At 63.0% G+C, this 13,419-nt stretch overlaps 2 protein-coding genes across 3 annotated transcripts; both read left to right on the top strand.

Annotated features, from left to right (window-relative positions):
* The first annotated feature begins 43 nt into the window (after positions 1–43).
* Positions 44–4,544, top strand: GPR137 (G protein-coupled receptor 137). 2 transcript variants are annotated; one of them, XM_045855379.1, is made up of 8 exons: positions 44–588; positions 1,736–2,134; positions 2,227–2,276; positions 2,974–3,199; positions 3,318–3,467; positions 3,578–3,706; positions 3,829–3,947; positions 4,221–4,544. In XM_045855379.1, the coding sequence occupies exons 2-8, from the start codon at positions 1,778–1,780 to the stop codon at positions 4,378–4,380; spliced, it is 1,191 nt and encodes a 396-aa protein (XP_045711335.1). In that variant the 5' UTR covers positions 44–588; positions 1,736–1,777; the 3' UTR covers positions 4,381–4,544. The 2 variants fall into 2 exon arrangements, with proteins under 2 accessions (XP_045711335.1, XP_045711334.1); XM_045855378.1 differs by having other exon boundaries at positions 44–2,134.
* A 2,746-nt stretch (positions 4,545–7,290) lies between these two features.
* Positions 7,291–13,397, top strand: KCNK4 (potassium two pore domain channel subfamily K member 4). The gene is made up of 7 exons (XM_045855494.1): positions 7,291–7,730; positions 7,928–8,193; positions 11,004–11,127; positions 11,255–11,415; positions 11,568–11,754; positions 12,240–12,379; positions 12,996–13,397. Exons 2-7 carry the CDS (start codon positions 8,005–8,007, stop codon positions 13,380–13,382), a joined length of 1,188 nt encoding a protein of 395 aa, XP_045711450.1. The 5' UTR covers positions 7,291–7,730; positions 7,928–8,004; the 3' UTR covers positions 13,383–13,397.
* The last annotated feature ends 22 nt before the right edge of the window (positions 13,398–13,419 follow it).

Genomic DNA, 13,419 nt, shown 5'->3' with positions numbered 1-13,419 from the left:
TCGACCCAGGCCCCGCCCCCGCGGCCCGACCTGCTGCCCGCCCACCGCCTTCCTCCTGGGTCCCTTCCTGGTCTCTGGATGCTCTTCTCCCAACTTCCTTGTACCTGCGGCGTGTGTGGGAGCAGATGAAGGATTCTCTGGGGTGCCCAGGGAATTTGGAACCTCGGGGCTAGCTTCTGTGGACAAGCCCTTCAGCCCCTCTGGGCCTTAGTTTCCACCCCTGTAAAATGGGGATAATGACACTTCCCTCAGGGACCAGTGAACTTCGTAAACCAAGTCGTGATTACTGTGGGTGGAAGCGCTTAGCAAAGGCGTAATTGAAGTTCAGCTCTAGAATGCATCGTTGCTGCTGTCGTTACTACTCCGTCTGGACTGGGTGACCTGGCCCCTCCTCCCCCGCACTGTGGAAACCTCGCACCGCACGCAGCACGGGCACCACTCCCCACGTCTTCTGGGGAGCCCTAGAGATAAGCGAGGGAGCCTCCTCCCTGGAGGATGACTGTCGAAGCGCAGGAGAAGGGATAGGGGCCCCTGTGAGGGTGGCCGTAGGACTCGCGGGGGCTTCGCGCCTGGCAAGCGGCGGGCCAGGTGAGCAGGAACCGCGGCCGGCTGGGGCGGGGGACTGGCGGGCCTCCGGTTGCTGCGGGGCTTTGCGGGTGCTGGCCCAGAGGGCGGGGCCCGGAGGCCATCTTGGCTGTGGGCGGAAGTTTTCTTCAGAGACAGGGCGAGGGGAAGTCGTTGCCGCCCTCGGCCTGGTGGCGCGATCTGGATTTGGATATGGGGTAGAGAAGCGTGGGAACTGGCGGCCCCGCACACAGGCAAGGGCGGGTGGTCACGGACACAACCCGCCCGGGCCCCGGCCGAATACGGTGCTGCCCCAGCACCTCGATCGCCCACCGCCTCTCCTAACTCCCCGCGCCTGGCGGCGGCGTAGCTCACACCCATTCTCCAACGACTACGCCCGGGGTGCGGCGCGAGGTTGCGGGGTTGGGGCGGGGGGGCGGGGGTGCTTAGATCCTACGCAATTTGCGTAGCAAACGGCGCCCGCGCAGGCGCAAGAGTGGGCGGAGCCGCAGGAGCCGGGGAGCTGGAGCCCCGGAGCCCCGGAGCCCCGGGTCCCAGCGACCGGAGCCGGCTCCTCCAGAGGCGGACTGAGGGCCTGGCGTCGACCTCCTCCCGCCTCCCGCGGCTGGAGAGTGGACGCAGTGGAGGGTGGGTTGGCAGCATCCGGAATCCCAGGACTGAAGGCAGAGGCCCCCCACCCCATCCGGATTGTTGGAGGGGAGAGAGCCTCCAGTTTGAGGAGGGGGAGAGCTGGGTGTTGAGCGCCCTCAGCAGCGACCGCTGCCCAGAACCGAGGGGCATCGACCGGCTCTCCCCCTCCTGCCCAGACGACTGGAGCGACCAAGGCCAAGTACCCTTCTCCTCAGCCTCTGCAACTCCAAGCTCCTGGCTCTGGGACTGGCCCAGGGCGGCGACACTCCCCACCCCCCACGCCTTCCACCCTCAGCCCTGGAGACGAGAGACTGTCCTTCCACGTTCCTGAGTGAGGGGCCCAGGCCCCAGGCTGCCAGTGCCTCGCCTCAAGGGCTGCTGCAAGGGCGAATGTCCCTCCGTTTCAAGGAAGGGCCTGGCCAGCCACAACTTCTTTCCCCTTGAGCTCCCCATCTCTGTCTCTGCACCCTGCACCTCCCACCACTCCATATTTATTTTTATTTCCCTGGCCCCCTGCCAGCCCCTCCATCTCTGTATCAGGATTCAGGTCTCCCTCCCTGACATGGAGAGTAACCTGTCTGGCCTGGTGCCTGCTGCTGGTCTGGTGCCTGCGCTGCCACCGGCCGTGACCCTGGGGCTGACTGCAGCCTACACCACTCTGTACGCCCTGCTCTTCTTCTCCGTCTATGCCCAGCTCTGGCTGGTGCTCCTGTACGGACACAAGCGTCTCAGCTATCAGACGGTGTTCCTGGCACTCTGTCTGCTCTGGGCTGCTCTGCGTACCACTCTCTTCTCCTTCTACTTCCGAGATACACCCCGAGCCAACCGCCTGGGGCCCCTGCCCTTTTGGCTTCTCTACTGCTGCCCCGTCTGCCTGCAGTTCTTCACACTGACGCTCATGAACCTCTACTTTGCCCAGGTAACTGTGGTACCCGGGGTGGGGGGGGGCCGTGGGCCGTGGGGAGGCGAGCCTCAAGGGCGCAAAGGAATAATGAGCATCTCTGCTCCCAGGTGGTGTTCAAGGCCAAGGCGAAGCGTCGGCCAGAGATGAGCCGAGGCTTGTAAGTACTCGGGACACTGGTGGGCTCAGCCCCTAGGCCGGGAGCAGCCTGGTGTCCATCCCTTCCCCTGTGGCGGGGCTAAGGTAGGGACAGCTCAGGGAGTGTTCGTGACAGAGCTGGGGAAAGTGAAGCACCTGGCGCAGATGGCCCAGCAGGGGCGTTGCGTGTGTGAAGGGCAACAGGAAGAGAAGCCGTCAGGGGAGGGGGTACCAGGATCATCTGTGACAGGGGAGGAGCTGGAGGCTCCCGCCCTCGGAAGCTCCAGCACCAAACCACTCCTGGGTGACCTTGGGTGGCAATACTCCTGTCATCTGTGCAACATTTTACTGTTTACTAAGAGCTTTTACAAACATCTTTAATTTTTACAACTGACATGTGAGGCTGTTATTATCTCCACTTGAGAGATGAAGAAACTGAGGCCCAGAAAGGTGAAGCACCATGTTCAAGGTCATAGATGTGGCTGGAGGCCGAGCCAGGGTTTAAGCCCATACTTCTGACACCCAGTGGGCTCCTTCTGCTGTACCACCACTGTCGGTCGCCTTCTGACCTCCTTGGGCCTCAGTGTCCCCACTTGCAAAACTGGAGGGACAGGGATCCGACCAGATGGCCTGAGGCGGTTCTGCTGGACACCGGGGGAGGCTGGGTGGTGGGTGAGCACCGGGGGCAGCCGCGGGGCTGACTGTGCTGTGGGCTGCAGGCTGGCTGTCCGAGGGGCCTTCGTGGGGGCCTCGCTGCTCTTTCTGCTGGTGAATGTGCTGTGCGCGGTGCTGTCCCGCCGGCGCCGGGCGCAGCCCTGGGCCCTGCTGCTGGTGCGTGTCCTGGTGAGCGACTCCCTGTTTGTTATCTGCGCGCTCTCTCTCGCTGCCTGCCTCTGCCTTGTTGCCCGGCGGGCGCCCTCCACCAGCATCTACCTGGAGGCCAAGGTAGGGTCCCGTGCCTGGTGCCTGGTGTCCTTTGGGGTCTTCGGGCTTTGGTCTTCAGGATAGAGGGGAAGCTGGAGCCTCCCCTCCCTGAGGTGTCCCCCGTTGTCCTCTGTGCCAGGGGACCAGTGTGTGCCAGGCAGCTGCGATGGGTGGCGCCATGGTCCTGCTGTACGCCAGTCGAGCCTGCTACAACCTGGCAGCCCTGGCCTTGGCTCCCCGGAGCCGGCTGGACACCTTTGATTACGACTGGTACAACGTCTCTGACCAGGTGGGCCTTCCACCTGCCCGTTCCCCTCTCAGTGGCCGTGGCTCCTGGGCCCTGGCCAAGCACCCCACCGGCGCAGTTGCCGAGTGGCATGAGCCCCTGCTTTCCCACAGGCGGACCTGGTGAACGACCTGGGCAACAAGGGCTACCTGGTGTTTGGCCTCATACTCTTTGTGTGGGAGCTGCTGCCCACCACCCTGCTGGTGGGCTTCTTCCGGGTGCACCGGCCTCCGCAGGACCTGGTGAGGGCCGGCGTGGCGGGGGGCGGGGGGTGGCACTGGGACAGCCCGGGCTGGAGCCTGGGGTGGTTGTGGGAGGCCCGTGTGGGCTGGGACAGAACATCAATGGCGGCTTCCTCCCCCAGAGCACCAGCCGCATCCTCAATGGGCAGGTCTTTGGCTCCCGTTCCTATTTCTTTGACCGGGCCGGGCACTGCGAGGAGGAGAGCTGCTCCTGGGAGCGTGGCCAGGGCGAGAGCACCAGGTGGGACCCCTGCACTCCACTCGCCCTGTGGAGCCGGGGACCTAAAGCCGAGTCTTGTCATCCAGCCCCTGCCCGTGCCTTGGCCTTAGATTCCATCTGCGGTGGGTGGGGGTCCCTCTGCCGTCCCCCCTTTTTGCCCCAAGGACACGCTTGGCCACCGTCCGCAGCACTTAAGCCCTGGGTCCTGGGATGTCTGGGTCAGTGGGCTCTGCCGTCGGCCTCTCTCCCTCCCTGGTCACCGCCTTGGGACTGACCCTGTCTCTCTGTCTGCAGCATGTCAGGCAGTCTCGGCTCCGGCAGCTGGTACGGCGCCATCGGGCGGGAGCCAGGCTGGTACGGGGGCAGCCAGACGCGGACCACGCCTCTGCTCTTCTCCCAGGTGCTGGGCCCAGGCAGCCACCACCACAGTCTCTATTCCACTCCACAGACGTGATCCCCCTCCGCCTCTCCTCAGAACGCCCAGACCCCCATCCCTCCCGTCCCGGGCCCCTGTGCCAAGTTCATCTGCTGCTTCTTGCCCAGAATCCCAGGGGCCGTGGCCACCCCCTCCCCTGGCCGGCTCCTTGCTACTTCCACTGTAGTGAGTTCGCGCCAGCCCCCAGGATGATGGGGGGCGTGGCCCTGGCTGCCAGATGCGCACAGCACCCTGGCATGACCTGCCGCCTCCGCTTCTCCGCCGGAGCCAGCTACCTCTCCCGTGTCTGCCACTCAATAAACAGTGTCCGTGCCCCACGGTCAGCCACCCTCCGACCGTTGTCTGTGCTTCTTGAACTGTTGTCTGTTTGGCTGAATGCTGATCGGACACCGGCCTCTGATGGGGGCTCCTTTCCTCCCCGAGGCCGGTGGGTAGGGAGGGAGAGGGAGGGGCCTGCAGTCTGGAGGGAGGACCGACATGAAGGGCCCTGCTGCTACCCCAGTCCCCTCCCTACTTGAATAATTTCTACTCTTTCCTCAAGACTTTCTTTTTTTTTTAAAGATTTTATTTATTTATTTATAGAGAGGGAAGGGAGGGAGGGGGAGAGAGAGAGAGAGAGAAACATCAATGTGCGGTTGCTGAGGGTTATGGTCTGCAACCCAGGCATGTACCCTGACTGGGAATCGAACCTGCGACCCTTTGGTTCGCAGCCCGCGCTCAATCCACTGAGCTACGCCAGCCAGGGCAAGACCGGCTTTCAACGTCACTGCTTTTAGCTGCCTCCCCTCTCCGGGTCAGGGAACTGTGTCCCCTCCTGGTCTTGTGGCTCCGTGGTCACGTGGCCGTTATGCCTCTCATTCCCCCGTGGATCGGGGTTTCTGCAGACCCCGCTTCCCTGCCATCACGCCTAGCCTGGCCTTGAGGTCCGGGGCAGGCTCGTCTGTGGCCTGTGGAGGAGGGGTCGGCCCCTGCCTGGGCAGCCCCCATCTCCCTACCAGGTGTGGGTTTGGCTGGTAGGGTGGGCTGCCCCCACAGTCTGCCTGGGGCTCCTGGGGCCCCCTTCTCTGGCCACCCCTAACAGCACAGTTACTGCCCTCTGCAGCCATGGCCCGGGCAGATCTGTCCCGTGGCTGGGAGTTATTTATCGGGGGGTCTGTCTGCTGTACACGGACCTGACCGTCCCATCCCGGAGTCCCCGGGGGCCTAGCGATGAGCCAGTCTCGGAACCCTTCACTTGGGACCGCCCTGGACAGCAGGACTTCGGGGGCCTCTACCGAGGGCACGGTCACTTCTCGTTAAACGGAAAGTTGCCGATGTTTGCAGGGCACTTGACTGTGTGCCGGGTGTACAAACGCTGACCTCTTTAGTGCTCAGAATAGCACCCCCAGGTGAGGGTCAACGACCTTTTCTGTAAGTGGGCACCTGCAGGCTCCTGAGTCTGGTCATGGGTGGAGGCCCCCTGCTGGTCGGCCTTGGAACCCGCATTTCCACCACCCACCCTAAGGGCTGAGGACCCGAGGCAGGGGCCTGGGTCTTTGGAGAGGTGGGCATTGTAATGAGGGTAAGAGCAGAGAGGAGCAGAGACGTCCAGGACCTTCCAGGGCCCTGGCAGTTTGAGCACCCGGGGAGGGGTTGCTGGCCCGGCTCCACGCTGGGTGAACACAGGTGAGGACCGAGGGGTGGTGGGCGGCACCGGAGCAAGGGCAGCATGGCTCCCCAGACCTGGGCCCCACCCCGCCTGGGCCACATCCAGCTAGCTTGCTAGAGCGGATCCCCCACCCTTTGGCTGGCAGGATCCCCTCCCTCCTGAGTGTCGAGCCCGAGGGCCAGGCTGTCCCCAGGGGCGGGGAGCTGCCTCTCCCGTCCCATAGTGGGTTTGGGAGATGGGCGCGGCGCCAGTCCAGAGGTGAGCCGGCTGATGTCCAGCCTCGGGGCGAGCCGCTGGCCACTCTGTCTGGCCCGAGGGGCGGTGCCAGCGCTCTGGTCGGACACTTGAGGCCGGACCCAGCCGCAGCCCCTCTCCGGCTCCTCTGCCACTAAGCTCCCGGGACTGGCCGGACTTGGGGCACAGGGCTCCCGCAGGTTAGGGGCTGTGGGGGGCGGCATCGGCGAGGGCGCGGCCCAGAGGGAGGCAAGGCGCTGGAGGGGTTAAACGCGGTAGGAGGGGGGCTTCTGGCGGCGGGAGGGGGGGTCCCAGCCCCAGCGGCCGCCCGCTCCGCCCCTGCCGCCTCAGCCGCCTCCGTGGCCCAGCCGGCACCGGCGAGGCCGCGCGGGAGCCTGGGTTGCAGCCTCAGCCGCAGCGGGGCCAACAGTGAGTGCGGGGCGCAGGGGCGCGGGAGCGAGTGCGGGCCGACTCCCACGCGGGGCGTGCAGGGGGTGACCGTCCAGGCTGAGCGCCACCTCCCTCCCACGTGCGGGCGCCTCCGGGAATCGTGCGGTGGCGCGAGCCCGGCCGCCCGTCACGCTCCGAGGCGTCGGCGTGAAGACGCGAGAGGCGGTGGGAGCGAGCGGCGGGGGTGCGGTGTGTCTGGGCGGCGGGCGCTGCGCCGCGGCCCCTCGGCCTGAGTGTGCGTGCGCGAATGTGGGCACACGTCAGCGTGGCCCTCCGGGGTGCCGAGGCCCGCGCCCGCCCCTGGGATCCGGGTGTGCCCGTGGGTCGGGGAGAGTGCAGGTGGAGCGTGGGATTGCAGCCCCAGCCGTGGGCGGCGGAGCTGCAGGGCGGAGCAGGGGTGCGCGAGGCTTTGTGCAGCGTGGGTGCGTGGGCGCGCGGTCCCCGCTGTCCCCGGGGCTGACAGCTGCCCCGGGGGATGCTGCACCGGTCCCGCGTGTTGCCCCCGCCCCACTCCTTCCCGGAATCGGCACTCCCCACCTCCCACCCCGGCACCTCCCTGCCTCGCCTCTGCGCAGGGACCGGATCCATCTCTGGGTTCCTCGAAAGCCCGGCGGCGGGGCGCTGGGGGACCTTGGAGCCTCCCCGCCCGGCCCATCGCGGCCAGCAGCGTTGCCGGGAGAGGCAGGAGGAGCGGGAGGAACCGGGAAGATGCTGCGGCAGCAGCAGCAGCGGCAGCGGCAGCAGCAGCAGCGGACGAAGCGGACCGCCATCCCCGTCCCCGCCCTGCGCTGTGCGGTCCGGCCTGGCCTCCCGCTGCTCCTGCCAGCACCTCCTCGGCCCCTCAGCCTCCTCCCGGGAAGCCGGTTCCCCACGCCCCCGCCGCCGCCGCCGGCCGGCGTTTCCTCCCGGCTCTGCCTCTCCGTCAGCAGGCTCAGTCTCTCCCTCTTCCACTGTCCTTCCTTTCCCTTCCCGGTGCCCTCTTCTCTTCTCACACCCTGGAGCCCCCCGGACAGGGGCTGAGGGCCGGGCAGTGGAGGTAAGGGGGAGGACAGAGGTGGGGGGAGGACTGGGTGTGTCCCGGCGCGGAGCGTCCAGACAGAGGGATGTGAGGAGAGGACATCTGTGGGCAGCAGGGCAGGGGGCTCCAAGGACCCTTCGGTGGGTAGGGGTTGGAGGAGGGTGTGGGGCGCCAGGCCAGGCTATTGATCCAGGCATCCCCGGTTCTGCCCGCAGTGACCACAGCCCTCCAGGAGCCTGCTGCCCAGCCTCCCCAAGAGGGAAGTGGAATTGGCCGGGCCCCTGGGCGCGCCATGCGCAGCACCACACTACTGGCACTGCTGGCGCTGGTCCTGCTCTATTTGGTGTCCGGTGCCCTGGTGTTCCAGGCCCTGGAGCAGCCTCACGAGCAGCAGGCCCAGAGGGAGCTGGGGGAGGTCCGAGAGAAGTTCCTGAGGGCCCATCCATGTGTGAGCGACCAGGACCTAGGGCTCTTCATCCAGGTGTGTGGGTGGGCGAGAGCCCCTTCAGCGGTCACCCGTGACCGCCTGGCACGAGCTGCGTGCCAGTGGGGCCGTGCGCTGGGGTGCTGCTTCCAGGCTGGCACCTTTGAAGGCTGGGGGTGCGGCTGGGGATGCAGGGCAGAGGCCGGGGTCAGGTCTCCATGTTCAATATGGTGTCCACGGGGGCCCTGGTTGTCCATGCTGTGCCTGGCATTGCACTGTGCTCCTGGAAGGTCTCCTTCAGTGTGGAGCTTGGTGGAAGGGAGGGAGGGAGGGAGGAGGAAATGGCTGTAGCACATGAGATGTTAAATTTTCACAGGTCTAACTCCCTGGTTTAGAGTTACCAGGTAAAATCCAGGACACCAAGTTACATGTCAGTTTCGGTTAAACAATGAATAGTTTTTCCATGTAACTATGGCCCGGGGCAATATTTGTATTTGCTAAGTCTGGCTACTCTACCTTGGTCCCTGTACTCTCCTGGAGTCACGATGCCTTAGAGAAGCCCAGCACCACAGCAAACACCCCTCATCCCAGAGCAGTGCACCCAGAAATGTGTGCAGATGATTTGGGGGGAGGTCCCAGGACCTCAGCCTGTCCGTGCCATTGTGGATGCGAGGTCAAGCGCCCCTGTGCCCCAAGACACATGCTTACAATGCAGAGGCTAGAGGGGGGACGAGTTGAGGATGGGTCAGCTTTGGCCCAGCAAGTACATAAAGTGCTGGGCTTGTCTTCTGGGTTACTGTCAAGCCGCACCTCTGTGGCTCTCTCTGACTTCTGAATCACTATCATATCCAAAACCTAAGATTTAACTTTAATAAGTGAGTGCTTTTTCACTTGAGTAAAGAGCACCCCACTTTCCCTGCCCGTTCTTTTGGGGAGAGGAGCCATCTGTACACAGAGGCCTCTGTGTGTGCCGGCCGATTGCCGGTGTGGCAGGACCCAGGGCAGAGATGAGGATGAGGTGGGGCCAGGACACAAAGCAGCCTGACATTGTTCCAGACACTTCTAGAATGCCGGGGGAGGCCCAGAGAGGCCTGGGCAGGACAGTGGCTGGCCAGACCACAGGGCAGAGGGAGGGAGGGAGGGAATCTGACCTATTTTATCTTCACAAAGGAGTTACTTTTTTTTTTCCTGGATGAAAAAGGAGAAGAAAAGGAAGGGCAGAAACTAGAAGGGTGGGCAACAACTGCTCTATTTTTCTTCCACAGTTAGTCATACAGCAATGATGCACCTACTGTGTACGAGGTGCTGTGCTAGCCGCCAGAGTGTGAACAGGGAAACTGACCCTGGGGCGAGACAGATGCAGGCTGCACCCTAGAGGAGGTCACACCTGGGCAAGAGGACAGGTCACTAGAATTCAGTGGAAAAGGAGCTTTCCTTACTTCCTCCTTTGTTAACCGCCTGCCGTATGCCGGGCCCCGGGCTAGGTGCTGGGGGCGAGGGCGGAGGTGCCGGGGCCCTTGGGAAGGGCTGGTAACTGAAATGAGCAGGTGAGACGGGTGGCACGTGGAGACGTGTGAGTGATGGGGTTGCCAGGGACTGCAGGCAAAGTAACGCCCGGGCAAAGGCGTGCACGCTGCGAATTCGGGGTGTTCTGCAGAGCTCGGATTCAGCAGATGCCTAGTCATTTGAAACAAAAATTAGAACACACAGGATGACAAAGAATTTTTTTCCCCCTTAAGCAGTGGATTTACTGGAAAAGTGTTGCCAAATAAAAAAGTCAAATCACTTTCAGTCATACAGTTCACTTCTTGGCTTTATTTAAAAAGCATTATTACAGGAAATGAGATCCTCTTAGAAATCTGGGGCTCAAGTGACCTTAATGTGGGTTCCCAAACAGCAGGTTCAGGACAGAAGACGGGAGACAAGGAGGTTGGGGCCAGATTGGAAAGGGGCTTAAAGCCTGGGCTGGGGATTTGGGGCTCCATTCTGCAGACAGCGGGGAGCTATGGAGGGTTGGGGGCCAGCTGCTTTAGGACAATTGATTTGGAAAGGGTCTTGCTAATGAGGGCCGCAGGAAGAGAGAGATGGGGTTTCTGATCTCCCCCACACTCCCTGCCTTTGTGTCTTGGCTCTGTGCTCCTTGGGGAAGGGCCCGAGGGCGCCCTCTGCTCAGGTGCTCTGACCTCTACCCCTCAGGGGAGGCTCTCTCAAAAGACAGACCCCGCCCGGAGGGACCTGCAGGCTGGAGGGAGGGGCAGACCCTCGGCCATCCCATTACTTTGGTCGTACTCACTGAGCGCCTGCTGTGCGGTGGTATATGAACCGTCCTGGGGGGAGGGTCCCTAACTTTCATCACACTTTCTAAGGCAAGGGACTCAAATTCAGCTTCCATAGGGGTGATAGGAGTTGGGGGGCGGTGGTCGCCACGTGGGGCCACAGTGCTTACTCTGCTGTGAGCACTTTAACCCTTCCCAGCAACTCTGTGTGGTCGGTGCTCTTCTCGTCTCCACCTGGTAGATGCGGAAGCAGAGGAGAGAGAGTTCACCTGCCCAAGTTCACACATCACCAGGATCTGAAACCAGACAGTCTGGTCCCAGAGTCCGTGCTCCTGACCGCTGTGAAATTTGGAAATCTGTTGTGTGAAGTTAGGGGGCAGATGAATGTTTCTAAAATAACGGGGAGGTCAAACAAATTTGAGTCGCCCAATTTGCAATGCCTGCTCCAAGGGACTGCCTTCAGCAAGACCAACTGGAAGGGGAGAGCTGGGAGGGGTAGGAAGGGAACCACCGTGGACACTGGAGGGCCAGGGGGTTGGCCAGGACCGGAGGGAAGGACTAAGCTTCCTTTTTCTGCGCCTTGTCCTGCAGGAAGTGGCCGATGCCCTGGGAGGGGGTGCGAACCCTGAAATCAACTCAACCAGTCACAGCAACTACTCAGCCTGGGACCTGGGCAGTGCCTTCTTTTTTTCAGGCACCATCATCACCACCATCGGTGGGGGAGGGGACTGGGCATATGGAGGGGGCGAGGGGAGGCCGGGCTTTCTCGAGGGGGAATTTGCAGGGGGAGGAAGGGGGATGCCAGGTAACCCCTAGACCTCCTGCACGGCCCCTCTGCCCAGGCTACGGCAATGCGGCCCTGCGAACAGATGCTGGGCGCCTCTTCTGCATCTTTTATGCACTGGTGGGGATCCCGCTGTTCGGGATGCTGCTGGCAGGGGTCGGGGACCGGCTGGGCTCCTCCCTGCGCCGCGGCATCGGTCACATAGAAGCCATCTTCCTGGTGAGCTGCTCCAAGCCCTGGGCTCAGGATACCTTCCCTACGTCCCCTCCCGGCACTCGAGCTCGGGCCCTGAGATCGCGGGAGCCTCCCCTCAGGCTCCCAGAGGAGGGGGTGTGGGGTGTAAGGACGGACGTTTTGGGGACTCCCCACAGAAGTGGCACGTGCCCAAGGAGCTGGTGCGAATTCTGTCAGCGGTGCTCTTCCTGCTGATTGGCTGCCTGCTCTTTGTCCTCACCCCCACGTTCGTGTTCTGCTACGTGGAGGGCTGGAGCAAGCTGGAGGCCATCTACTTCGTCGTCGTGACGCTCACCACGGTGGGGTTCGGGGATTATGTGGCCGGTGAGGCCACCTTTCTTGTGCTTCACTTCCCTCCCCACGTGATTCCTACCCGGAGGCTCTGCACTTCTGCTTCTCCCTCCGAACCCCACGTGGTGTCTGTGCACTCCCACAGGATGGCTGCACCCCCTGTATTCGCTCTTGGAATGCACCCTAATGTTTCTGCACCGATACAACATCTCATGCACGCTTACCTTCTTGCATGCCTGCACCTCCACGCATGTTCACCCACATGGTCAGGAGCGCCCCTCACCTAGGCTCACATTCTTGCACGTGAGCACTCCCCCTCACATGCGCTTCTCTTGCCCACTTCAAATCATGCACGCTCATCTTCTTGCATGTGTCCACACCCTCTGTCACACCCTCATTGTCCTGGGGACAGCGGATCCTTTCCATGAGCTGGAAAGATGGGTGGTGAGAAGGTGACTTCCCAGCTCATAACTTGCCCTACAATCATTTTCTTTCTGCCCTCGCCGGGGGTATCCCAGGCGCCAGCACCAGCCAGAACTCTGCAGTCTATCAGCCGCTGGTGTGGTTCTGGATTCTGTTCGGCCTGGCCTACTTCGCTTCGGTGCTCACCACCATAGGGAACTGGCTGCGAGCAGTGTCCCGCCGCACGCGGGCAGAGGTAGGCGCCCCAGCGTGGCGCTCGTGCGCTGTACCCTAGCAGTTGCTTGGCCCGCCGGCCTCCCTTCCAGAGTGTGGGCTCCTCCGGGCTGGGACTGAGTGAGCCCCATTATGCACTGGCCAGGGGCAAAGGGATAAACTCAGACAGGCTTGCAGGCGACTCCATCTCTGCTTTTACGGGCAGGGTGGCTGGATTTACCAAGTAAAAACGCAGGAAGCCCAGTTAAATGTGAACCTCAGACAAATAAATAATATTTTAGTATAAGTATGTGCCACATATTGCATGGGACGTAGTTATACTAAACTTATTTTTCTTGTTTGTCCGAAATTCAAATTTAATTGGACGACCTACATTTTGTCACCACACTCTTCACGTCCAGACGACGGCCGAGGAGAGCAACGGGCTCTGGGGGCACAGGAGGGAGGGGTGAAATAAATTGGGTTTTCTGGAAAAGCTCCCGGAGTCGAGGGCGCTCCCGTGCGACGCAGGAGGGGAGATCGTGCGGCTAGGTGATGAGCCTTTCCCTCCTTGGGCGCCCCGAGGCAGGAGGACCAAGGCGGGGCTGCTGAGGTGGTCGAGGACCCCCGGGCGAGGACTGCTTTTCCTCCCCGCGCAGATGGGCGGCTTCACGGCGCAGGCGGCCAGCTGGACCGGCACAGTGACGGCGCGGGTGACCCAGCGAGGAGGCCCCGCCGCACCGCTGCCACCGGAGAAAGAGAAGCCGCTCTTGCCTCCACCGCCGTGCACAGCGCAGCCGGCCGGCAGGCCCCCATCCCCTGCGCCCCCCGAGAAGGCCGAGCCGCCCTCCCCGCCCACGGCCTCCGCGCTGGATTACCCCAGCGAGAATCTGGCCTTCATCGACGAGTCCTCGGACACGCAGAGCGAGCGCGGCTGCGCTCTGCCTCTCCCGCCACGGGGTCGCCGCCGCCCCCACAACCCCGCCAGGAAGCCCCCGCGACCCCGGGGCCCCGGAAGCCCGCGGGACAAAAACGTGCCCGTGTAGGGGCAGGACCCACGGCCCAGACCTCCCAAAGGGCTTC

The sequence above is a fragment of the Phyllostomus hastatus genome, unplaced genomic scaffold (assembly GCF_019186645.2).
Source record: "Phyllostomus hastatus isolate PE091 unplaced genomic scaffold, TTU_PhHast_1.1 phas_scaffold_11, whole genome shotgun sequence".
In the NCBI taxonomy this organism is placed as follows: Eukaryota; Metazoa; Chordata; class Mammalia; order Chiroptera; family Phyllostomidae; genus Phyllostomus; species Phyllostomus hastatus.
This window is presented reverse-complemented; position numbering and strand designations above follow the sequence as displayed.